Below are 25,047 nucleotides of genomic sequence, written 5' to 3'. Positions count from 1 at the left end.
GTGGGGGTGAGTACAGCCGCCCTCCGGGCTACACAGCGGGGAGAAACGGGGGGCGCTCCTGGGGTGTCGGGGTGTTTCACGGGGTTCCCCGCTGTGCTCATCACATACGTGTGCGCGCATGTGCTCGGGTAGAGACACACCGGCGACCTGCACACCTTTTAGATAACGGTGCTGCTCCAAAACCTTCGCGTTTCCCTCCCGCTCCCTGCAGACACGCCGGGTGTGCGGAGCAAGAGAGCAGGTCCTCCGCAAGAGCTGAGGCTCGGACCCCGCTCACCGGCCCCGGCGATTACAGACACGAGCCCAGTGGTACCGAGCGCGAGGCGTCCCTGGGGTCTCGCGGGGCCGGGCAGGAGGAGTGAGCAGCGAGGGGTCACCGGCAGGAATGTCCCATGAATGTCCCAGCTGGCCGGTCCCGGGCACCCCTCCCTCTTCCCCCGGCTCCGGGGGCGAATACACGGCCGGTCCAAGCGGGAGTGTCGCCCCACCTCCCTCCCCTTCCCCGGGGAGCTGCGCCACACGCAGCCGAGCAGAGCGACTCCTCTCCGGGCAGGACCAGGCCGAGCCCCCGGCCCCTCCCACCCGCTGCCCCGCCAGAGCGCTCGGGCAGTGACCGCCCCTCCGCCCCGTTTCCAGTCTCTGTCGGCGCTCCGGCAGCTCCAGCAGCTCCGGCCGCAGCCGAGACGATCCCAGTTCCGCCAGGTAAGACCGCGCGGAGCCCGCCGCTCACGCCGCTCCGGATACCGGCGGCGGGGAGACAGCAGCTCCGCGGCGCTGCCTGCTCTCGCCCGGCGGGAGGAAACGCTGCTCTCGCCCGGCGGCGGGGAGGCGAGAGAGCCGCTGCCTGCGCGGCCTGGGACGCGCGGGCCGTGCGTGCGTGGGGCCGTGTTGCAGCAGCAGTAGCGAGTTTTTATTTCTCCGTGGCCTCGATCCACAGCAGATCAAGCGGTCCATCTCACTCCTTTCTCTCGCCTGACGCTGTCTGAAAGCGAGCGCCCCCTCCCGGCTTCTCACCGACCTGCCGGCGGACACGAGCATCCAAAACCCAACTGGGCCTCTTCAGAACCAAGACCGACCACAGGACAGTCGTGGAAACTACCGGGAAGTGCGTTTAGAACAGAATGCAAGAGCCGCGTCCTTGCACAAAGGGTTGTGGGAGTGTGGAACAGGCTGCCGAGCCGATCCCCCGATTTCTTGCACATAGCGCCAGGACCCGACCCTGGGCTCAATCAGCCAGGCTAGACGGCCCTCCTGCGTCCCTGATCCGGGTGCTCTGGGTCTTTGTCGGTCCGTCTGCTTCACACAGCGCCTGGCTAACCCAGGACCTGAGTATGAGCGCCCTGCTCGCCGCACCGCGGTGACATAACGGCGCTCCCGGGAGCCTTGGCAGCGACGCGAGAGACAGCGCCGAGTCTCTCCGTGTGCCATCCACGCGTGTCCGCGTCTCGCTGTGTCCGGGGGTCGCCGTCACAGGTGCGCCTGCTCGGCTGCTCGGGAGTGCGCGGCAGTGCCGTCACGGTACCGCCAGAGGGCAGCAGACCATCACATCCGGCCGGAGCTGCGAAACCGATTACAATGCTGGCTTGTGCGCCCGGGTGTGTTTAAGGCCCGGGGTGCTGATCTGTGCTCTTGGTGCTTTTAACAGTTCTGCAGAGGACTGGTGCTGGGGTATTGGTGTCTCCTGTGTGGACCAGTGCACTGGGGTCAGCACCCTCACCCCTCACAGCTCCTTTAAGCACAGTAACCGCGGCAACAGAATCTCAGGGTTGCCGTGGTGATGGAGTGTGCGGGAGGAGCCCAGCACGGTGCCCTTCACTCACGCGTTCGCACATGAGCCACGCACAGGCCTGTCTGCGGCGGGCTGCGGGCAGGGCTGGGCGGGTTCCTGGGCTGCCCTGCGGGCTGCCCTGCGGGCTGCTGCGTGTGGCGGTTCTGGGTCCAGTAGTTGACAGGGTGCTGAGAGTGTCACAGGGTGCAGCTTCTTGTCCTGACGTCTGCTGGACTGTTCTGGACTGTAGAGAGGGGACTGAGGTGTTATACTGTACTGTGTATAGGGACTGTGGTATATGGTGTTATATTGTATATAAGGGACTGTAGTGTGTACTCTATATAGGGGACTGTGATGTAAGGTGTTATTCTGTATATAGGGGACTGTAATGTATATAGGGGACTGTGGTGGATGGTGTTGTACTGTCTGTAGGGGACTGTAGTGTGTACTGTACTCTATATAGGGGACTGTGCTCCTGTTAGAAGACCTGAAACCTCTTCTCTCTCGTTCGCCTGGGGTGTTTCCATGGCGGGGCTGTGACACTCGCGCTCCGGGCAGGAAACGCGCGTGATACCCACTCCCACTCTCACCCAGCAAACTGCGGATCACGTCCTTCCTAACGATTTATGACAAGAGGCAGGAATTTCACCCCCCTTCCCCCCCGAAACCGAATTCCGTCCCGTGCTGGGGAGGCGATGCGAGGTTCCGCCCTCGCGCGCTCATAGCGGGGGTCCGGGGGGAGGGCAGAGGATTTAAACTGCGCTAATCCCGCGTGTCCTCAATCTCGCTCGCGGACGCGGCAGCAGAGAGCCGGGAATCCCAGAGGATTGAGACTGAGGAGAGAGGGACGGGTCCGAGCCCGAGAGCCGGGAATCCCAGAGGATTGAGACTGAGGAGAGAGGGAGAGGTCCGAGCCCGAGAGCCGGGAATCCCAGAGGATTGAGACTGAGGAGAGAGGGAGAGGTCCGAGCCATTGTCCGGCGGTGCACAGAGGACCCGTGCGGCGCAGGGCGCTCATCTCTCCCTGGTCTGTCCGTCCCGGCCTGTCCCGGGTCAGGCCGATCGCGGCTCTGAACAGGTAATCACCGGTGGAGACTCACTGTCCCCTCCGAACGACAGGACGTGTCGGAACCGGGGCTCCAATGAGCAGCAGCGAGAACCCAGCCGGCGAGCCCAAACTGGAGGCGGTTATACAGGTCCGTGATCCGTCCGTCTGCGAGTCTCCTTGTTATTTAGCGAGTTAGTGTCTGAGATTCTCGGAAACAGGTGGAAGAACAGAAAAGTTCCGCTCTGCAGTCATCGAGCTCGTTCACGGCTCTAACACACCCGGCTTGTGGGTCCCCGGCTCTCCCACCCGAGCGAACCGGCCGGGTGCCGGACCGTGCCGAACTGTGGCGGTTCCGTCACTCGGGGATAAAATGCGCTTCCCTCGCGCGTGTGAGCTGCCCGGCGCGCTGCCCTGTTTCCGATCCGCGTGCGGGTTAGGAGGTTACAGAGCCCGAGGCGAGAGGCTGGCCCGGTTCCGCTCGGATGGGTCGGGTCTCTGGCGGTGTCAGTGCAGGTGGCCCGACCATAATAGACACAGCCTTAGTGGGTCAGTGCGTTCGTATGAGTTAGTGTGTGTCTGTCTGTCAGTGTGGGTTGTTTTGTGTGTTAGCGTGTAGGTTACTGTTCTGTGTGTGTGGATTGGTGTATGTGTGTGTAGATGTGGCGTAGTGTCAGAGTGGGTACCTGTACTGTATGTGTGGGTCTGTGTGGGTCAGTTTACTGTATGGGTCAGTGTTGCTTGGTGTCAGTGTGGATTTGTGTGTGTCTGTTTGTGTGTAGGTGTGGCTTAGTGTAGGTGTGGGTTACTGTATGTGTGGATCAGTGTGCCCAGGTGAACTGTGGGGCCTGGCAGCACTCAGAGGTGGCAGCTGGTGTCTCTATGTGCCCATCTGGCAGCAGGGAGCTAGCCTGTGTGTCAGTTATGCCAGAGAGTCGGTGAGAATCTGGTCTCAGACACTGCAGCTATAGCAGCAAGAGTGCTGGGAGTCTGTCTGTTCTCTGTTTACTTTTGTTGTGTTAAAAAGCAATTTATTAACCCTCCTGTTTCTCCCAGTTTCTCTCAGTGCAGTGTTAATGTACTGGAGTGTCCAGGCAGTGTGTCTGTATGAACCCCTCTCTCTCCCAGTGCAGTGTTAATGTACTGGAGTGTCCAGGCAGTGTGTCTGTATTAACCCCTCTCTCTCTCAGTGCAGTGTTAATGTACTGGAGTGTCCAGTCAGTGTGTCTGTATTAACCCCTCTCTCTCTCAGTGCAGTGTTAATGTACTGGAGTGTCCAGTCAGTGTGTCTGTATTAACCCCTCTCTCAGTGCAGTGTTAATGTACTGGAGTGTCCAGTCAGCGTGTCTGTATGAACCCCTCTCTCTCTCAGTGCAGTGTTCATGTACTGGAGTGTCCAGTCAGTGTGTCTGTATGAACCCCTCTCTCTCAGTGCAGTGTTAATGTACTGGAGTGTCCAGTCAGTGTGTCTGTATTAACCCGTCTCTCTCAGTGCAGTGTTAATGTACTGGAGTGTCCAGTCAGTGTGTCTGTATTAACCCCTCTCTCTCCCAGTGCAGTGTTCATGTACTGGAGTGTCCAGTCAGCGTGTCTGTATGAACCCCTCTCTCTCCCAGTGCAGTGTTCATGTACTGGAGTGTCCAGTCAGCGTGTCTGTATGAACCCCTCTCTCTCTCGGTGCAGTGTTAATGTACTGTGGTGTCCAGTTGGTCAGTATGTCTCTCTCACTCAGAGGCTGGAGGAGAGTGTCCTGTCTTCTGGAGACGAGAAGTATTTGACAGTGCGTGGTGAAGCCCAAGACTCCCCGCCCACCCGCCTGCCTGCACGTATCAGAGAGATTGTGACTAAAAACCTGAGCGAGCCCAGTGAGTAGCACTCCCTCTCCTCACACAGACACACACTGGAAGTTTCCTGCAGGAGATCCATTCAGACCAGCCTCTCCTTCCCTGCCCCTCTGCCAGGGCCGGGCACCATGTCCTCCGTGCTCTCTCTCCAGGACGAGAACCGGCTCTTGCAGACAGAGCTCGCCAGAGTCGAGGACCTGCTGGCTCACAGCCGTGCCGAGCGCGATGAGTTGGCCATCAAGTACAGCGCCATCAGTGAGCGGGTGAGTCTCCCAGTGCCCCCACAGGCCCGTCAGCAGGCCTGAGCGGGATCCCCTATCCACCGGGCCCAGTCAGAACCGGGTTCGTTGCCCTGAGAATCAGTGGGGTTCAGGTGTGATGCTGGCATCACCAGCATGCCAACAGTTTGCACTAAAAGTAACAGTGAATTGTATACACCATAACCTTCAAGCCCTGAACAGGGCAGTGAGAGATTAAATTACTAGCATAAGTATTTTCATAAGATGAGAAGGAAATGAAATAAAAAGGTGAACATGTTCTGTAGTTCTCAGACGCCTCTCCCCTGCTTCTTCCCCTCTGGTCTTCCTCATGTCTCTGCTCTGCCTCCACCTCTCTCGCCAGCTGTGCTGTGCACTCAGATTCTCCCAGAGTGATCGCCAGAGAGCAAGAATAATAATCCTTACACTTACAGGATATAGCGCTCTTCTGGACACTCCACTCAAAGCACTTTACAGGTAATGGGGATCCCCTCCACCAGCACCAGTGTGCAGCCCCACCTGGATGACGCACCAGTTCGCTCCCCACACACCAGCTCTCAGTGGGGAGGAGAGCAGAGCGATGAAGCCAGTTCAGAGATGGGGATTATTAGGAGGCCATGACTGGTGAGGGCCAGAGGGAAATTTGGCCAGGACTCCGGGGTTACACCCCTACTCTTTTCGAGAGACGCCCTGGGATTTTTAATGACCACAGAGAGTCAGGACCTCAGTTTTATGTCTCATCTGAAGGACGGCGCCTGTTTACAGTCTAGTGTCCCCGTCACTATACTGGGGCATTAGGACCCACACAGACTGCAGGGTGAGCGCCCCTTGCTGGCCCCACTAACACCTCTTCCAGCAGAAACCCTAGTTTAGGTACTGACCAGGCTCACACCTGCTGAGCTTCAGTGGGCTGCCAGTTGTGAGCTGCAGGGTGACATGGCTCCTGTGTCTCTCCTGAGTGATGGCCAGAGAGCAGGTCCTGTCTCCTCTTGCTGGAGTGAGGCAGTGGTGCACGGAGAGGCGCTCTCTCGGTCAGCAGGCCCCTGCCCCTCTCCAGCCTCAGTGTCCGGGCCTGTGTGGACTTGTCTGTGTGCTGGGGAGCTGTCTTAGCAGCTACAACAAGGTGCCATTCCTGGAATTTCTTGTCACTGTGGTTACTTGCAAACCTAACTTCTGTGCTTTGGACGGGGCATCTCCTCTTCACTCCAGAAATACCAAATGAACGCAGAGAGGTTTCTTGCCAGCTGTCTGACTGGTGTTTTAGTCGTCTTCTCTGCTGGGGGTTCGTGTGCTGAACGCGCTGGCTTTGCCCTGTGTCTCTGGAGTGTGCAGGGGGAGCGCTCCTGTCTCCGGCAGCAGGCTGTGTTATGGCTGTGTTCCGTCTCCATGGCGACTGTGATTGGAATGAATGAAGTGGCTGGTTGCTATGGCATTAGTTACTCTTGGTGATGTTAAACATTTGCATGAATAGAGGAGGTTTGGGGGGGCATCATTGAGAGTCGCAGTGCTGGGGCTCCAGCTCCTAGTGTTGGGTGGCGGTGGGGTTAATAGGGTGTGTGAGCAGTATTGCTACAAAAAGCAAGGCCAGCTCGTCTTTTACCAAATCCAGTGGCAATGCAATCAGTTCCCTTCTCGGTCTGGAGGGTCTGGTTATCATTCAAATACCACAGCGGCAGAGTGGTGTCTGTCCAGGGAGAGAGGAACGTCCTTCTAAAGTACAGGCTCAGTGACCACAAGCTGTCCATCAAGACTGGTCACTGCCGTTGTCCGGAGAGGCCCTCAGGGAGAAAGAAACAGAGCTGCACTGTGGCCAGAGAGGAACAGACAGTTCAGTTTATTTGTCACATGCACAAGTGCAGTGAAATGCTTATTTCGACGTGCTCTCCGATACAAAGACATTAAGGAATCACCAAAACACGAACACAGAATAGCAGCAGCAACAGCAAGTTAAATAAAATAGAAGTTTAAAAAAGCAAGTCAGCACAAGCAGTGTGAGAAGAGGAAAACAGGGTGTCTCTGCGGGGAAGAGTAGTGTGTTGATCACACAAGAGCTCTCAAGGATGGTGAGACAGAGAGGGAGAGAGACAGACTGAGAGAGGGAGGGAGAGACAGGAAGAAGGAGACAGAGAGGGAGAGAGAAAACACATCTGGAGTAAAAGCACAGCCTGTGCAGGTGAGGGGGGACAGACCAACGGAGAAATAAAGACGAGACAGCAAGTGAAGCAGCGAGATTACAGGAGAAAGACTGAAGAACAGAAAAGATGCGACGGTGATCGGGATTGAGAGGGAAAGGGTGCCATGGCCGAGCAGGGGGCAGGACCCCCAGAGGAGCAGGAGCAGAGCGAGTCGGGGCAGTTCGTCAGGCGGAGGGTGGAGCGGGCAAGTAATACGGCCAGCTAGGCCTGGGGTCCTGCAGGGTTTCCACGGAAACAGGGCTGTGTTTACAGAGCATTAGAAAACAGCGGGGAGGGGGAGGGCCCAGCCAAAGGGTCGTCATGGAAACCATCTCCATCTGGCTCCACCTCCACGCTGCCACTGTGCCTTGACTCACTACCCAGCATGCTTTAACTGTTTGCTCCCCTGGGCACGGGTCAGGAGAGGGCTGTGTGTGAGAGGGAGTTAGAGAGTGACCGAGCGTGTCGCTGTGTTGCAGCTGGAGGCTTGTCTGCGTGCCCGAGGCCTGGCCGCAGTGACCAATGCTGACGTGGGTATCTATGTGCACCAGCAGGGGGCGCCGGGGGGCTCTCTGTGTCATAGCCCTGTGACTGAGGCAAACGACAAACTCCTCACCTTCTGTCTTCTCGAAGATCAGGGGAGTGCATCCGCGCAGTGCTGTAGTGTCTGAGAATCTTCCTGTCTTACTGCAATAACTTTACTGTGTACAGGACAGCGTGACTGCAGAAAGTATATTACAGTACAGTATTACAGCACAGTATTACTGCAGAAAGTATATTACAGTACTGGAATTACAGCACAGTGTGTCTGCAGGCAGAGGTCGCTCAGTGATGTAGGTGTGTCCTGTGTCTGGTCTGTGTGTTTGTGTGTTAGTTGCTCAGAAGACAGTGCTCTGCTTGAGGACAGTCTCTCCTGCTCCCTCTCTCTCTCAGAGCTTCTCTCGTTCTGATCTGTTTTTCCTGAAGCTGGATCAGGCGATCAGCTGGCAGGCTGGCACTGAGGGGGAGGAGCCAGGGTCACGGGGGCATGCGGTAAGCTATCCCATCATCCCCTGGAGCTCTGAAGCACTGAGGCTAAGGGTGATGGAGGGGGCTAGGTCAGGAGCGCTTGGCTCGAACCCAGACTCTAAGTGGAATAACCGAGCTGCATTTGTTCCTAGCAGTCATGACAGTAACATCCTGCCTCCCTCTGTGCAGAACCTGAATCTGTGAGCTCTGGTTGTTCTCGCCTCTGAGGCTGCAGCATGAGTCCACAGGCAGCAAGATGAGCAGGTCCTAGCAGAGACTCGCTGAAGTCCCGTCCATCTCCTCCTCTTCCTCTGCCCCCTCTGGTCCTCACTCTCTCCTGCTCTGTCCCTGTCCCTGTGTGATTGCTGGCTGAGGCTGTGCCTGACCCACTGCGTCCTCTCTCTGTCTCTGCTCTGCGCAGCTGGAGCAGGCCCTGCGCGTGGAGACAGGCGAGAGGGAGCGCGATTCGCTGGAGTCGCGCAGCCTGGCGCAGCAGAACACGGAGCTGCGCAGGAGGCTGGAGGAGGAGCAGGCCGCTTACAAGCGCAAGCTGACCGCCTACCAGGAGGGGCAGCAGAGGCAGGCACAGCTGGTGCAGAAGCTGCAGGCCAAGGTGAGCCAGACGAGCCGGCGCTGGATCAGCTCTGTTCTGTTCTGCTGCTCTGGCTGAGCGCAGTGGTGAAGCTCTGGTGCTGTCTGTCGTCCTCAGGTGCTGCAGTATAAGAAGAAGTGTGGAGAGCTGGAGCAGAGCCTGCTGGAAAAGTCCTCCGAGCTGGAGCAGCACAGACTGACCGTGAGTGAAGGCAGCGTCCGCACAGGGGGGCTTGCAATGCTGAGTCTGGGCACCAGGGGGCGCCAACCCTCGCACCTCTTCCTGGGAGCCATGTATGTGTAGAGGGAGGGCGAGAGGGAGAGACTATTCTGATTCCCAAAACTAAACTCCAGTTTAGTTTTAGCAGTTGTTTCTATAATCTTATAAGTAATGGAAGACAAACTCGTTGGTGACTGTGGTGACTTGGATCAGTTCTTTCATCCCTCCCACATCAGCAGTGCAGACCTGCCCCTGGTGATCAGGTGTGAAGGCAGTGTCAGCAGAGCAGGATGAGCTGACGACTGAGCTGCGTGCACTGCAGTGTCACTTGTAGCTCCTGGTTCAGCTGTGCCACACAACACCCCAGTGACTAAAACAAGCCCACAGCAGACAGAGCAAGAGGGGCTCCAGCTACCTGAACTGTATCACACAGACAGTGAGGGATGGGTGGAGTCGCTGGTACTCTGCCCCCTGGTGGTCAGTTGTGCCATGACCTCTCGCTTTCCAAGGCTGGAATGTAGACGTTGCTCATGCTGATGCTGTGCACTTGGCTTAAGCCGAAGTTTCAGCGTTAAGGTTAAAACAAGGGTCTCTCTCTCACAGATCAATCACTACCACCCTCTCCGCTTCTGTCTGCCTCCCCCACTCCCACTCCCCCTCACTCCCTGTTCCTCCAGGAGGGGCTCGAGATCCCTAGCGGCAGGCTCCGCCCCGAGGAGGAGGAGCCAAGCAACGACCTGGAGAATGCCCTCATCCGATTGGAAGAGGAGCAGCAAAGGTGGGGGGGTTGTACACAGACGCAGGAGGGGGAGGGGCCAGGGGAAATGATGTTGCTGCCTGTAGTTAGTGAACTGTACCTCTAGGTGTCACTAAAGGACAACAGTGCATTAGAGGTTACACTGTATGGAGCACAACAGCAGCATTTCTTAACTCGTGTGTCTTCAGATATGATAGCTCAGACAGTCTGCTTGTCTGCAGGAGTGCCAGTCTTGCCCAGGTCAGCGTGTCAGTGTGTCTGTCTGTCTGTGTGTGTGTGTCTGCAGGAGTGCCAGTCTGGCCCAGGTCAGCGTCACACTGTGTGTGTGTCTGCAGGAGTGCCAGTCTGGCCCGGGTCAGCGTGTCGGTCTGTGTGTGTGTCTGCAGGAGTGCCAGTCTGGCCCGGGTCAGCGTGTCGGTCTGTGTGTGTGTCTGCAGGAGTGCCAGTCTGGCCCGGGTCAGCGTGTCGGTCTGTGTGTGTGTCTGCAGGAGTGCCAGTCTGGCCCGGGTCAGCATGTCGGTCTGTGTGTGTCTGCAGGAGTGCCAGTCTGGCCCGGGTCAGCGTGTCGGTCTGTGTGTGTTTGCAGGAGTGCCAGTCTGGCCCGGGTCAGTGTGTCGGTCTGTGTGTGTCTGCAGGAGTGCCAGTCTGGCCCGGGTCAGTGTGTCGGTCTGTGTGTGTCTGCAGGAGTGCCAGTCTGGCCCGGGTCAGTGTGTCGGTCTGTGTGTGTCTGCAGGAGTGCCAGTCTGGCCCAGGTCAGCGTGTCGGTCTGTGTGTGTGTCTGCAGGAGTGCCAGTCTGGCCCAGGTCAGCGTGTCGGTCTGTGTGTGTGTCTGCAGGAGTGCCAGTCTGGCCCAGGTCAGTGTGTCGGTCTGTGTGTGTCTGTAGGAGTGCCAGTCTGGCCCGGGTCAGCGTGTCGGTCTGTGTGTGTGTCTGCAGGAGTGCCAGTCTGGCCCGGGTCAGCGTGTCGGTCTGTGTGTGTGTCTGCAGGAGTGCCAGTCTGGCCCGGGTCAGCATGTCGGTCTGTGTGTGTCTGCAGGAGTGCCAGTCTGGCCCGGGTCAGCGTGTCGGTCTGTGTGTGTCTGCAGGAGTGCCAGTCTGGCCTGGGTCAGTGTGTCGGTCTATGTGTGTCTGCAGGAGTGCCAGTCTGGCCCGGGTCAGTGTGTCGGTCTGTGTGTGTCTGCAGGAGTGCCAGTCTGGCCCGGGTCAGTGTGTCGGTCTGTGTGTGTGTCTGCAGGAGTGCCAGTCTGGCCTGGGTCAGTGTGTCGGTCTATGTGTGTCTGCAGGAGTGCCAGTCTGGCCCAGGTCAGTGTGTCGGTCTGTGTGTGTGTCTGCAGGAGTGCCAGTCTGGCCCAGGTCAGCGTGTCGGTCTGTGTGTGTCTGCAGGAGTGCCAGTCTGGCCCAGGTCAGTGTGTCGGTCTGTGTGTGTGTCTGCAGGAGTGCCAGTCTGGCCCAGGTCAGCGTGTCGGTCTGTGTGTGTCTGCAGGAGTGCCAGTCTGGCCCAGGTCAGTGTGTCGGTCTGTGTGTGTGTCTGCAGGAGTGCCAGTCTGGCCTGGGTCAGTGTGTCGGTCTATGTGTGTCTGCAGGAGTGCCAGTCTGGCCCAGGTCAACGCGATGCTCCGGGACCAGCTGGATCAGGCCAATGTAGCCAATCAGGCACTGAGTGAGGACATCCGCAAGCTGACTGCTGATTGGACAAAGGCCCGGGAGGAGCTGGAGCAGAGAGAATCTGATTGGAGGAGAGAAGAGGAGGTTGGGCTTCACAGATGCGGTTCAGTCTTCCAGCCTGGCGGTGCCTGGCGACCACATGTTGTCTCGTGTTGTTAAATGCTGTTCGCCTGTACTCTTTCTCCAGTCCTTCCACAGTTACTTCAGCAGTGAGCACAGCCGCCTCCTGTCTCTGTGGCGTCAGGTTGTGGGCTTCCGCCGACACGTCTGTGAGCTCAAGAGCGCCACCGAGAGGTGAGAGCAGGAGCTGCACCTTTGTGTTGTGGGAATGGCAATCGCTCTGCAAAGCCCCCTGATCCACTCTACCTGCTTTTTTAACCATAAGATTTATTTTGACTCCAGTCTTTACCATTCTAAAGGAGATAACTAGCTTGAAATCTTCAGCGCCTGCTGGTCTGACTGACCTGGTGTTGACTTCAATAGAAAAACCGCACTGCTGTCACACCTGGAGTGGATCAGGCTGCTGTGCAGTGGGAGCCCCTGTGTCACACTGTCACTCTGCGTGTTGTAATCTGAGTCACTCTGTGCCGGTCACAAGCCTCTCCTCTCTCCCGCCCTCTCGCTGTCACAGAGACCTCTCGGAGATGCGGAACGAGCTGGCGCGGGTGTCGCGCAGTGCGCTGTCGTCGTGCGTCAGCCTGGGCGCCAGCGTGCGAGCCAGCGAGGGCAGCTCGGCCCTGGCGCAGGAGCGGCAGGCCGCGCAGCTGGCGCAGCTGGAGGGGCAGCTGCGGGACAAGCTGCGGGACATGCTGCAGCTGCAGGCCCGGTGCGACGCAGAGAGGGCGGAGCTCAGCGCCAGGTCAGTGCCTCCCCGAGCCCGCTTGCTGCTGCGCCCTGCCTGACCCCCCTGACCCCCCGTCTCTGTCTTCCCAGGCTGGCGGAGGCCCAGGGCGAGCTGGAGAGGCTCCGGGCTCAGAGCGAGGAGAAGGAGCGAGCCGCTGCCTCCCTGACTCAGAGGCTGGAGGCGCTGGTGAGACAGGGTCGTGGCAGCTGGCAGTCTGAGTCTTCAGTGAATGAAATACAAAAGTACTTGTGTAGTAACAGAGTGTGTCGCCCCCTGCAGGAGCACAACAGCAGTGCAGAGCAGGAGCTGCAGACTCTGAGAGCACAAACTGAGGCTCTGCAGTTCACGCTGAGGGACATCGCACAGGTACACAATATCAGAGTAGTGCACAACGACACACAGATACACAATATCAGAGCAGTGTGCAAGAACACACAGGTACACAATACTGAGCAGTGTGCAAGAACACACAGGTACACAATACTGAGCGATGCACAACAACACACAGGTACACAGTATCGGAGCAGTGCATAACTGCACAACATCACGTGTACTCTTTATCAATATAATACACAGGTCCACAACAGTACAACATCAATACATGGTAACACAACTGCTGAATGACACATAACACAGACATGCATATTAACACAACAGCTCACCTACACAACACAACCTACAACCTATAACAACTAAAACAGCTGCACAGAAGAGTACAGACGGCTCTGTTTCTATCTTTAGACTGTGCTAGCAGACAAAGACCCTGGCGTATCGTCTGAGGCAGAGGGGGAAAATTTGGGGTCCTCTCTGGGGCCCCTCCTGCGCTCCCCATCCCCCCGGCGCTCCTCCTCACCTCGCCGTGGCCTCCCTGGTGCCCCTGAGGCCAGCCTCAGCGCCCTGCGCACCGCCATCAGCAGCCGACAGGTCCTCATGCAGGTACGCAGCCACACTCCTGGCTCGCCTCCCTGCGGGCAGCAGGTCCTCCTGGCTCTGCTGCCTCACCCAGCCTCTCCCCCCTCTCTCGCAGGAGCTGCGCGGGCGCTACGAGGCTGCCCAGGAGCAGCTGGTGTTTGTGCGCCGGGCACTGTCGGAGAGCGAGGCGGGCAGACGCGGGGCCGAGCAGCAGGTGCAGGAGCTGAAGACGGAGCGAGACGACTCTGCAAGGGGGAAAGATGCCGCCCAGAGAGAGGCTAGCAGGCTGCGCCAGGCCATCGACACCCTGGACAGGTCAGTGGCACTCTGACCGGCGCCCTGCTGTCTCTGCCACTCCACTGGCACACTGTCGCTGATGCAAACTCTCTTAATTCTTGTTGCCGCGGTGTCAGTGAGAGGGCCAGTTTGGAGAAAGCTGCGCAGGCTGCGCAGGAGAAGCTGCAGACACTGCAGACGGACTGCGAGAAGCTGCAGCTGAGCGTCGCGGCTGCGCAGAGGGAGAGAGACTGCGAGAGGGAGGAGAAGGAAGGAGCGGCGCAGGAGAGGGACCGTGCCAGGGCGGAGATGGAGAGGATGTGAGAGAAGAGAGGGGGAGGGAGGGGGGCAGAGGTTGTTCCAGTGGTGAGGGGGGTCAGTCCAGATGTTTAAAAAGATGCTGAAGAGGCCTGTGCTGCTGTCTCTCCCTCAGGCAGCGGCAGCTGGAGCAGAGCGAGTCTCGCTCTTCAGCCCTGCGCGCAGAGCTGGCTGCAGTGCGCGAGTCCCTCCAGAAGGGGGCAGTGGAGAGGCAGGTCCTGGAGGCAGAGAAGCTGGAGCTGGCGGAGGCGCTGTCCAGGGTACGGACACCCCTCTGTGCTCTCCCCCCTCCCTGTCTGCCACTGAGACTCTCATGCCTGGTGGCCACTGCCCACTCTGCCCCTCTCCCCACAGGCGGAGGCGAGTGGAGGAGACCTGTCCCTGTCCCTGTCCCGGCTGCGGGCCGAGGAGAGCGCCCTGCGGGACTCTCTGGCCAAGATGAGCAGCCTGAACGAAGGCCTGGTGCAGGACAAGACCGAGCTCAACCGGATCATCAGCCAGGTGAGGGGGGCTGAGGGGGCAGAGCCAGGGGAGGGAGGGGGAGGAGTCACGGTCGACTAACCCCTCCCTCTCCCCAGCTGGAGGAGGAGAAGGCCGCCCTACTGGCTCAGAAGCGGGAGGCGGAGCAGGAGAAGCTGTCAATCAGGGACGAGCTGGTGCGACTGGAGCAGGAGAAGCTGGACCTCGACTCCGCCCGCCAGGGACTGGACCAATCGCTGCAGGAGGCGGAGCAGAGCCGTGGGGAGCTGGAGGAGGAGCTGCGAGCACTGAGGGCAGAGCGGGGGCAGTTACAGGAGAAACTGGCCCAGGTACAGAGAGTGGGGCAGAGAGGGTCCCCGCGGCCCAGGAGCCCCGCCTGCAGGACTGACGCCCCTGTCCTCGCCCCAGGTGTCGCGGCAGAGCAGCGCACTGGGCACGGAGCTGAGCCAGGCGCAGGCCGAGGCACAGCGGCAGGGGGAGGTGCTGGAGCAGGCGGCGCGCGGGAGGGAGGAGCTGACCCGCGAGCGGGCCGGGCTGGCAGTCCAGCTGGCCGCCTCCGAGAGAGAGAACCGGGCGCTGAGCGAGGAGGTGGCCGTGTTCAGGTACGAGGGGGCAGAGCCTGGGGCCTTCATCCCAGCTCTGCTACTACTGACAGGATCGGACTGATCCCCGGGATCAATCCTGTTCTTATTGATTAACCAGATGCTGCCTGTGTGCTTGCGCGCGTGTGTGCGTGTGTGTGTGCGTGCGTGTGTGTGTAGGTCGGAGCGTGAGGCCCTGGAGACCACCCTGTTTGAGGTGCAGCAGCAGCTGGCACAGCTGGAGTCCCGCCGGGAGCATCTGGAGACGGAGAACCAGGCCCTGCTTGTGGCCAGAGAGAACCTGCAAGGTGAGAAAGAGGGAGGGGGAGAGGGAAAGGGGTCCGAACAACTGCCTGAGAGCGTCAGGGTCCCGGGTTCGATTCTGGACAGGGGGGTCTTTCTGTGTGGAGTTTGCATGTTCGTGTGGGTCTTTGCCTGGTGCTTCACTTCCCTGCCACCTCCCAAAGTCCAACAGATTTGCTTGTGACTTAGACTCAGTTAAGCCATTAGCGTGTGATTCCCAGTCCGCTCTGTGCTGCAGCGGAGGTGCGGAGGGTGCGTGCGGAGGGGGAGGCGGCGCTGGCCCAGCTGGAGCAGGACCGGGAGCAGCTCACCCACAGACTTGCCAGGGCTGAGGAGGAGGCCCAGGTCACTCTGCGCAGCATCCGCAGTGCCCACCAGGAGGACACCGAGCGGCTGGCCAGGGAGAAGGTGACATGGGCACGATCACGCACTGCGCACGAGCACCTGGGCACGGTCACACACTGCTCACATGAACACCTGGGCACAATCACACGCTGCTCACGTGAACACCTGGGCATGGTCACGCACTGCTCAGGAGCACCTGGGCACAATCACACGCTGCTCACGTGAACACCTGGGCACGGTCACACACTGTTCACGTGAACACCTGGGCACGGTCACACACTGTTCACGTGAACACCTGGGCACAATCACACACTGCTCACACGAGCACCTGGGCACGGTCACACACTGCGCACGAGCACCTGGGCACAATCACGCACTGCGCACGAGCACCTGGGCACAATCACACACTGCTCACAGTTAAACAATTCTAAATCGATCGGAGAGGCAGGTCGGGCTTGAAGGGGCGCCAGTAGGGGGCGCTCACTCGTGGTGGTGCTCTGCCCTCAGGAGGCGCTGCGGGCCAGTGTGGAGGCAGAGCGAGACGAGGCGCTGCGGAGGCTGAGGCAGGAGCTGGAGGAGGCGGCGAGGAGACTGGAGGCCGAGAGGGAGGAGCTGCAGGAGGAGCTGAGCGCTGTGCAGCAAGACAGAGACCAGTGCCTCCTGCAGGCCGAGAGCGACAAGCAGCAGGTACGGGGCGGGCGGGGGGCCGGGGGGGGCCGGGGGGCGCCAGCAGCAGCGGGCTGCTCGCTGCAGTGGGTAACCCCCCCTGCTCCCCAGGCCCTGTCCCTGAAGGAGGCGGAGAAGGCAGTTCTGTCGGAGCGGTTCAGCGCCCTGCAGGCCGAGCTTGGCGCCGCCAGCCTGGAGCTGGAGCGGCTGAGGAGGGAGGCACAGAGCCGCCAGGAGCAGGAGAGGGTGAGGACCCGGGCCCAGCCGGACCGCGCAGAGCCCCCTCTGCCCCAGCACCGCCGTGAGCCCTGTCTGTGTGTGTGTGCTGCTTAGGCTGCAGTGAGCGCCCTCTCTGGAGAGCTGCAGGAGCTGCAGCTGCAGTTCGAGGACGCCGTGAGCGGGCACCAGAGGGAGACGCGCAGCCTGCAGGAGCACAGCAAGGAGCTGCTGAGGCAGAGGGAGGCGGCGCTGAGGGAGGTGAGGACGGGGTCTCAGTCATGCGAGTGTGAACATATGTGCTGACACTGTGACTCAAGCTCATAGGTCTTGAACTGAACTGAGAGAGGAGAGGGGTGGGGGGGGGGGAGAGGAGAGAGGGGTGAGAGGGGGGAGAGGGGGGAGGGGGGGTGGAGAGGAGGGAGGGGTGAGAGAGAGGGGTGAGAGGGGGGAGAGGGGGGGGAGGGGGGGTGGAGAGGAGGGAGGGGAAGTGAGAGAGAGGGGGAGGAGGAGGAGGGAGTGAAGCTGTGGTTCGAGAGAGGAGGGGAGGAGACAGCCGAGGGGGTGGAGGGGCGAGGAGCACGAGGAGTGTGGGTGTCAGCGGGCTCTCTGCCACGCAGCTGGAGGAGGCGCGGGGGGCACTGTCTCTGAGCGAGCAGGGCCGCGACGCACTGCGGCGGGAGGTGCTAGAGGCGGAGCGCCGGCTGCGCGAGTCCCGCGACGAGGGGGAGGGGCTGCGCCGCGAGGGGGCGGAGCTGCGGCGCTCGCTGGCCGACCTGGCGAAGGAGAGGGACACCCTGAGCACCTCCAACACCCAGCTGAGGGACTCGCTGAGAGCTGCCGAGAGCGACAGGATCAGGTCAGGAGAGTGACCGCAGCACTGACCGCAGCACTTACCACTGCATTCACTGATCGCGGCACTGACCACAACACTGAACACTGCAATGACTGCTGCACTGACTGCAGCACTGACCACTGCATTCACTGACTGCAGCACTGACCACTGCATTCACTGACTGCAGCACTGACCACTGCATTCACTGACTGCAGCACTGACCACTGCATTCACTGACTGCAGCACTGACCACTGCATTCACTGACTGCAGCACTGACCACTGCATTCACTGAATGCAGCACTGACCACAACACTGAACGCAGCACTGACTGCAGCACTGAACACTGCACTGACTGCAGCACTGAACACAACACTGACCGAAGCACTGACCACAGAATGGAAACAGACCGGACACAGACACTGGACACTGCTAATACACAGCGTGGACACGGACAGACCTGGCTGCCCAGGAGGACAGCCTCAGTGGCCACAGCCTGGACACGGACAGACCTGGCTGCCCAGGAGGACAGGCTCAGTGGCCACAGGGCAGGGCTCACAGGGAAGGTGTGTCCCTCAGCGTGAAGAGGCAGTGCGAGGAGAAGGAGCAGAAGCTGGCCGTGATGGAGGAGAGCCGCGCAGCGTCTGAGAGGGAGGCCGGCGAGCTGAGGGCCGGCCTGAGGGAGGTGGAGAGGTCCCGGCTGGAGGCACGCAGGGAGCTGCAGGAGCTCCGCAGACAGGTGAGGCAGGCAGACAGGTGACACTCGGACAGACAGGTGAGGCAGGCAGACAGGTGACACTCGGACAGACAGGTGAGGCAGGCAGACAGGTGACACTCAGACAGGACGCAGACAGGTGACACTCAGGACGCAGACAGGTGACTCAGACGGACAGGTCATGTACAGACCTCGATCTACCCTGCAGCTGTCCCCGCTCCCAGGTCAAGGTGCTGGACGCCGAGAGGGAGCAGCGCGTGAGGGAGGTGGCTGAGCTGCAGGCCCGTGGAGCGCTGGAGGAGCAGAGGGAGGAGGAGGGGAGGCGGGAGGCGTTCAGCCTCAAACAGAGGCTCAGCGAGGCCGAGGCGGCCAGGAACAGCATGAAGAAAGAGGTGAGGAAGAGGAGCAGGGGGGAGAGAGGAGCAGGGGGGCAGGGAGACACTGTTGCTCTGACCCCCCCTGTCCCCTGCAGGCGGCAGCGCTGCAGCGGCGGGTGGCTGAGCTGGAGGCCGAGAGCCGCCGGGCGGAGCGGGAGCTGGCGGCGCGGCTGGACGAGGCGCGGGGCAGCGAGAAGAAGCTGCAGGACAACGCGCGCAACCTGGCGCTGCGGGCGGAGCGGGCGCAGGAGGAGCTGGCGCAGCGCGGGCTGGAGCTGAGCGCCGCGCAGGGCCGCCTGGCGGGGCTGGAGGCCGAGCTCGCCCGAGCCGAGGCCCAGCGCCGCGACCTGGAGTTCCGCCTGGGCAGCGTGCACTCCGCGCTCAGCCGCACGCTGGGCATCGGCGGGCGAGGGCGTGGCCGAGGAAGGAGCCCGGCGCTCCGGCAGCGCAGCCTCTCGCCTCGCCGCTCACTGTCTCCCCCTAAAGGTGAGCAGGTGCCTTGGGCAGGGCAGGTGGTCCTCGGGCTTGGAGCTAAGGGGGTTGTGGGTTCGAGCCCTGCTTGAGTGAGGTGCTGAGCCCCAGGGGCCCCAGTGCGCCCAGAAACCAGGATTAGTTCTGGCCCAACGAGCCGGTGTGGTCCGGACTCAGATATTACTCACCTGTAATCAGAACGTCTCGGGTTCTTCTGCAGGATGGGGGGATGGCTGGGTAATGGAATAAGGATGTTCAGCTCGGTCCAGTACACTTCCGGAACTTCAGGGTTAAGTGACTCGCCGCTGCAGTCCTCGCTTTCCCCACCAGAGGGCTCCAGCTGCACGGGCGCCCAGCCAGCAGCCTGGGACACAGGAGGAGCGAGGAGGCCTCTGGGCTGGAGCAGCAGGCCAGCTCTTTGTCCTCTGCAGACATGTGGGGGCTGCTGGGGGCTCGTGCTGTGTTGGTGATCTGGACGAGGTTTAAGCAGACACCCCGTGGTGAGGTGAGGGGTGCTGCGGGAGTGTGGGCTGCTGTTTGGGGTGATGGAGTGAGTTCTGTCTGCATTCTGGGCGTTAAGTGGAGCCCATTCGAGAGGGGTGTGGGGCTCCTCTCCTGCTCGGGGTCCGAGGTCGAGCGTCTGCACTCCAGCCCTGAGGTGGTGGTCTGTCCCGGGAGAGACTGGCGGGGGGGATTGGGATCGACCAGCGGGCAGTAACACAGGGTGAGGAGACTGAGAGGAGCCGGTGACTTGGAGCGGGCTCGGACTCGGGCACGGCCCGCTGGGGCAGACCCAGGACACACGGGTGGGCCTGGCGGTCCTGGGAGCCCCCCAGGAGGAGCTGGGGAACGGAAGTCTGGTCTGATCTGCTCGGCCTGCTCACCAGGAGTCAGCGGCTTTAAGGTGACGATGATGATGATGATGATGATGATGACGACTGGGCTCTGCTCTGCAGTGTGTCTCACTAGCTGGCCTTTTCAGTCAGCGCTGTCCTCCTGTGTGCTCCTGTACCCCAGGGTGGGATGAGACTCGGGGGAGCCCGCAGGTTCGCACTGAAACCCCCGAGAAGAGCCAGGGCTCCAGACCCAGCTCCCCCGAGCGAGCAGACACCCCGCTCCCCGACCTGGACCCCGAGCTGGTGCGCAGCGGACTGAGAGAGTTCCTCCTGGAGCTGAGAGACGTCCAGAGAGAGAGGGTGAGGGGGTGAGAGGGTGAAGGAGAGGGTCGGGGGGTGAGAGGGGAGAGACAGTGAGGGGGTGAGAGAGTGAGGGGGAGGGAGAGGGGGGAGAGGGGGTGAAGGAGAGGCTCAGGGGGTGAGAGGGGAGAGACAGTGAGTGAGAGGGTGAGGGGGTGAGAGACAGTGAGTGAGGGGGTGAAGGAGAGGGTCAGGGGGTGAGAGGGGAGAGACAGTGAGTGAGGGGGTGAGAGGGGAGAGACAGTGAGAGAGGGGGTGAGAGGAGAGAGACAGTGAGTGAGGGGGTGAGAGGGGAGAGACAGTGAGTGAGGGGGTGAGGGAGTGGGACAGAGAGAGACTCCAGTCCATGTGGACAGACTGTGTGTTTTGCAGGACGAGGTGCAGACTCAGCTGAGCTCAGTCACCAGGCAGCTGGGAGAGATGGAGGCAGAGAGAGACACGACGCAGAGCCGCCTGACACAGCTGGAGAGAGCGCTGAGCCAGAGCGAGGAGGGTGAGACACAGTGAGAGTGAGAGTGAGAGACACAGTGAGAGTGAGAGACACAGTGAGGAGTGAGGGTGAGACACAGTGAGAGTGAGAGACACAGTGAGGAGTGAGAGTGAGACACACAGTGAGAGTGAGACACACAGTGAGGGTGAGAGACACAGTGAGCAGTGAGAGTGAGAGACACAGTGAGAGTGAGAGTGAGACACACAGTGAGGGTGAGAGACACAGTGAGCAGTGAGAGTGAGACACACAGTGAGGGTGAGAGACACAGTGAGCAGTGAGAGTGAGACACAGTGAGGGTGAGAGACACAGTGAGCAGTGAGAGTGAGAGACACAGTGAGAGTGAGAGTGAGAGACACAGTGAGAGTGAGACACACAGTGAGGGTGAGAGACACAGTGAGCAGTGAGAGTGAGACACACAGTGAGCAGTGAGACGGTGAGGAGGGTGAGATGTAGTGAGGAGTGAGCCAGAGTGAGGAGGGAGAGACACTCTGAGGGGCTGTGTTGACGCTGCGTTGTGCCGTTGTCAGGGAAGCGGGGGGCGGACGGGAGGCTGAGCTCGGCTCAGGCGGCGCTGCAGCTGCAGGAGGAGGCCGTGCGGCGAGGGGAGAAGGAGAGGAGGGCGCTGTCGGAGCGCGTGGGCGAGCTGGAGAGGAGCATGCAGAGCGCAGAGGCCGAGCGGCGCCTCACACAGGTGACACTGCCTCCCCCTCCTGCGGTCTCAGCCACTGTCCCCCTGTCCCTCTGTCCCTCTGTCTCAGCCACTGTCCCCCTGTCCCTCTGTCTGTCTGTCTGTCTCAGCCTCTCAGTGGGCCCTCAGTGCTGAGTTGGAGGCTCTGGGCTCGTCCTCTGATTAAAGCCAAGGCCTCTGTCCTCTGTCCCCAGGAGCAGATGAGTAAGCTGAAGGCTGGAGAGGCGAGGCTGGAGGCAGAGAGACGGAGGCTGCGCGAGGCCCTGGAGGCAGCAGAGGCCCGGGGCACCAAGCTGGAGCTGGCGAGGCGCAGCCTGGAGGGGGAGCTGCAGAGGCTGAGGCTGAGCCTGGGGGACAGAGAGAGCGACATCCAGAGCAGCCAGGACCGGCTGGAGGCGCTGCAGAAGCAGGTGTGTGAGCTGGGTCGGGCTGGGCCGGACTGGACTTTATACTGGACTGGACCGGGCTGGGCTGGACTGGAGTAACACGGGACTGGACCAGGCTGAGCTGGGCTGGACTGGAGTAACACTGGGCTGGGCTGGACTGGAATAAAAGTGGACCAGACCGGACTGGGCTGGGGTACACTGAATCTGATTTGGGCTGGACTAACACTAGACTGGACCGGGCTGGACTCGCTGGGCGAGGTGTCACGCTGCTGTCGCTGTCCGGCAGGTGTCGGAGGGCGAGATGCGCGCCGGGGCGCTGCAGAGGGAGGTGGAGAGGCTGAACCTGGCGCTGGCCAAGGCACAGGAGAGCGAGGCGGCGCTGAAGGAGAGGGCAGCCAGCCTGGCAGCCGGCCTGGCCGAGGCCACCGCCGCCCACAGCGCCACCCAGGAGCGCCTGGCCACCCTGCAGAAAGCACTGGCCTCCAGCGAGCAGGACAGGCGCCTCCTACAGGTCGGACAGGCACACAGACTCGGCGCCGGCGCCTGTGCTCTGCTTTCCCGCTGTGTCTCTGTGCGTGACGGCTTCTGTCGCCCCCTACAGGAGCGCGTGGACAGCGCGCGGGCCTCAGCGGCAGAGGGGAAGCGCAGTGTGACGGCCCTCACTGAGCGCGTGCAGAGCCTGCAGAGCGAGCTGTCGGACAGCGAGCTGAGGAGGAGGGAGCTGGAGGCAGAGCTATCGTCAGCACAGGAGGTGGGAGAGGAGGGGGATTGAGAGGGATAGTTCTGGAGCTCATAAATCCCGGGATCTCATCCAGTAATTTTCCCGGAGGATCCCAGGGAGCTGAGTTCAATAACACAGTTCGCTTGTTCCAGACACCACCAGCTCTTGGTGTAAAGAAGCAGTTCTGCTTCCTGTTTTATGCCTCAACTCTGCTGTTGTGAATTTGCACCGCTGACCCAGGCTCCTGGTTCCACCACTGGTCAAGAAGGGTTTCCCGTGGGTGGGGGGTTCGTCAAAATCGTTCCAGGACACCTCACCAGTCCCCGCCCCCTCTGACCTCTCTGCCCGTGACATCAGCTGCTCGTCTTGTCCCGTGCCAGGCTCTGCGCCAGCGTGTCCAGGCCCTGGAGGAGACCCAGCGCAGCGTGGAGCGCCTCCAGTCGGAGCGCGCGCTGTCCGCCGAGCGTGTGCGCAGCCTGCAGAGGGCGCTGTCCCAGCTGGAGAGCGAGAAGAGGGAGGCGGAGAGGGCGGCTGTGCGGCTGGAGAAGGACAAGAACGCCCTGAGGAGCACGCTGGACAAGGTGCGGGGTCACTGGGCGAGGGCTGGGGTCTGAGAGAGAGATCAGTGTAGCTGGTGTTGACTATGACCTGAGAATCAGATCTTGCTCACTCCCAGTGTCTGTGGGCTCGGTGGGCTCAGCAGGTAGACTCTCACCCAGACTCCTCCTCTCTCCCAGGTGGAGCGTCAGAAGATGCAGTCGGAGGAGGGGAGTCTGCGCCTCTCTGCGGAGAAGGGCAGGCTTGACCGCTCTCTGTCCACAGCAGAACTGGAGCTACAGGACGCTCACCGGCAGATCGCCCTGCTACAGGTAGGAGGCGCTGTCAGGCCCTGTGTTTACCTGTCTTCAGTGTGGGTGAGGATAGTCTGCACCGTTCTCTCTCCCTGTCTCTCGCGCCAGACACTCATTGCTTCTGTCTGTTGTCTCAAGCTGTTTTTCTCATTAGGTCCTCCGAGTGCTTCTCAACCCACACAGCAGACACAGAAAGAGAGGGTGGGGGGGCTGCAGGGGTGGGAGGGTCATCTTGCTTTAGAGTGACAGTACAGAAGGCCTGCCTGCCCCGCCCGCATGCTGACCTGGAGCTCAGGCTCCACGTACTCTGGGCGTACAGTTCTTGTGATTGGCTGACAGTGGGGATTCTGTGTTTCTATTGGCTGACTGTGCGCTGAAGGAGGAGTTAAGCCGGGTAAGGAGGAAGATAGCACTGTGCCTGGTGAGTGAGTGCTGGCTGTACTGCCCCACGGGCAGCTGGGGCTGGGATATCTGGCCCAGGGGTAGTACTGGTGTAGCTGGGCTGGGGGAGTAGCTGCTGTAGATTAGGGTAACATGCTGTAGAGCCACAGTGTAGCAGATCTATTCATGCTGACACCTAGAAGAAGCGACGGTATTTTAAGAGAACTGGAGCACTGTTCTGCTCTGCCCCTTCTCACTCCTGGCCGGTGTGCGCACGCCCAGGCCCAGCTGGCGGAGGTGGAGCAGAGCCACGGCGGCCAGGAGGCAGCGAGGCAGCGGGAGGAGGCCCAGCGCGAGGCAGAGAGGCTGAGGGTGGCGCAGAGGGAGGCAGAGCGCACCCTGGAGGCCAGAGAGAGGGCACACCGCCAGAGGGTCCGGGGCCTGGAGGAGCAGGTACAGCAGTGTGCCAGCGTCCTGAATGTGTCCCACACTGTGCTGAGGTGTTTTGTGCTCTGTACTGTGCACACTGCACACTGTTCCCTGCTGTGCTCTGTACTGTACACACTGCACCCTGCTGTGCTCTGTACTGTACACACTGCACACTGTTCCCTGCTGTGCTCTGTACTGTACACCCTGCTGTGCTCTGTAGTGTACACACTTTACTCTGCACCCTGCAGTGCTCTGTACAGTGCAGTGTGTATCCTGGACAGTGGGGTGTGTCGGACTGTGAGGCTGGACAGTGACTGGTGTGTCTCTGTTGCTCTGCAGGTGTCCACCCTGAAGGAGCAGCTCCAGCAGGAGATCCGACGGCGCCAACCCCTCTTCTCCAGCACCTCGGTCCTGTCGGGAAACTGATCGACGCACACACAGGTTACACTACACTCACACAGGTTACACTACACACACACACTTAAACATATCACAGTTCCTTTGTAATAGTTCTTAAAAATGTATGAAATCATTTACCAGGGCCTAATTAAGCTAACGAACCAGTGCAATTAAGAGTTCAGGCAGGCAGCTGAGACATCTGCCACAGAACCTGGTCAGGTGCAGAACGGACCCAACCCCCTCCCAGAACCTGGTCAGGTGCAGATGGTGTCACAGCTGTGATGGGCGTGCTAACTCCACCCCACAGACAGCCTGATCTTTTTAACCACATCTGTTTTTAAATGGAGTTTAAAAGTTTTGTTTTCTTTTAGATCTTTATTGTCTTAAAATCATGTTTTTATGGATCACATTCTAATTACAAAGCAATAACAGCCTGAAAATGTTTTATTTTTGGAAGTGTGGCTGTAGGGCAGGGTGTGGAGCCTTTCTAATGGGGGTTATTATCAGCGTGTCGGGGAATCTTTCACTGTGCTAATCAAACCAGCCTGATGGGGTTTTAATAAAGACTGATCTTACTGATTGTAGCGCTGGAGGCACAGGTCTCTGGGGGGAGGTGCTGGGTGGGCAGGGGGCTTCTCCAGAAGGGTGGCGAAGGTACTGGGGGGGCGACAGTTTGTCTCTGACCCCCCCCCAGCTCGCTCCCTGTGATGTAGCTCCTGTCTTCATGGTTTTTTGTATTAAAATGAACTGTACCTTCAACTCTCGCCTGCTCTGTTGTTCATCTGCTCCACGGTTACTGACGGAGGCTGCTCTGATCTTGGTGCTCTGATCGGTGGGGGGG

General features: G+C 60.3%; 1 protein-coding gene across 1 annotated transcript; it reads left to right on the top strand.

Moving 5' to 3' along the window:
• Window positions 1-396: 396 nt before the first annotated feature.
• crocc (ciliary rootlet coiled-coil, rootletin) lies at window positions 397-24,965 on the top strand. The gene is made up of 37 exons (XM_088937974.1): window positions 397-702; window positions 4,546-4,678; window positions 4,775-4,920; window positions 8,518-8,709; window positions 8,806-8,889; window positions 9,585-9,685; window positions 11,247-11,412; window positions 11,516-11,622; window positions 11,960-12,187; window positions 12,262-12,358; window positions 12,452-12,538; window positions 12,914-13,108; window positions 13,200-13,399; window positions 13,498-13,680; window positions 13,794-13,938; window positions 14,033-14,179; window positions 14,257-14,487; window positions 14,567-14,760; window positions 14,920-15,047; window positions 15,281-15,450; window positions 15,895-16,074; window positions 16,165-16,299; window positions 16,387-16,530; window positions 16,890-17,128; window positions 17,682-17,841; window positions 18,042-18,209; window positions 18,290-18,680; window positions 19,683-19,861; window positions 20,234-20,354; window positions 20,879-21,042; window positions 21,234-21,449; window positions 21,712-21,936; window positions 22,027-22,176; window positions 22,527-22,727; window positions 22,884-23,015; window positions 23,661-23,831; window positions 24,147-24,965. Exons 1-37 carry the CDS (start codon window positions 397-399, stop codon window positions 24,231-24,233), a joined length of 6,303 nt encoding a protein of 2,100 aa, XP_088794100.1. The 3' UTR covers window positions 24,234-24,965.
• The last annotated feature ends 82 nt before the right edge of the window (window positions 24,966-25,047 follow it).

Source organism: Atractosteus spatula, chromosome 20, assembly GCF_055471065.1.
Source record: "Atractosteus spatula isolate fAtrSpa1 chromosome 20, fAtrSpa1.hap1, whole genome shotgun sequence".
Taxonomy (NCBI): domain Eukaryota; kingdom Metazoa; phylum Chordata; class Actinopteri; order Semionotiformes; family Lepisosteidae; genus Atractosteus; species Atractosteus spatula.
Note: the sequence above shows the minus strand (reverse complement) of the source record. Positions and strands in the feature narration are given on the sequence as shown.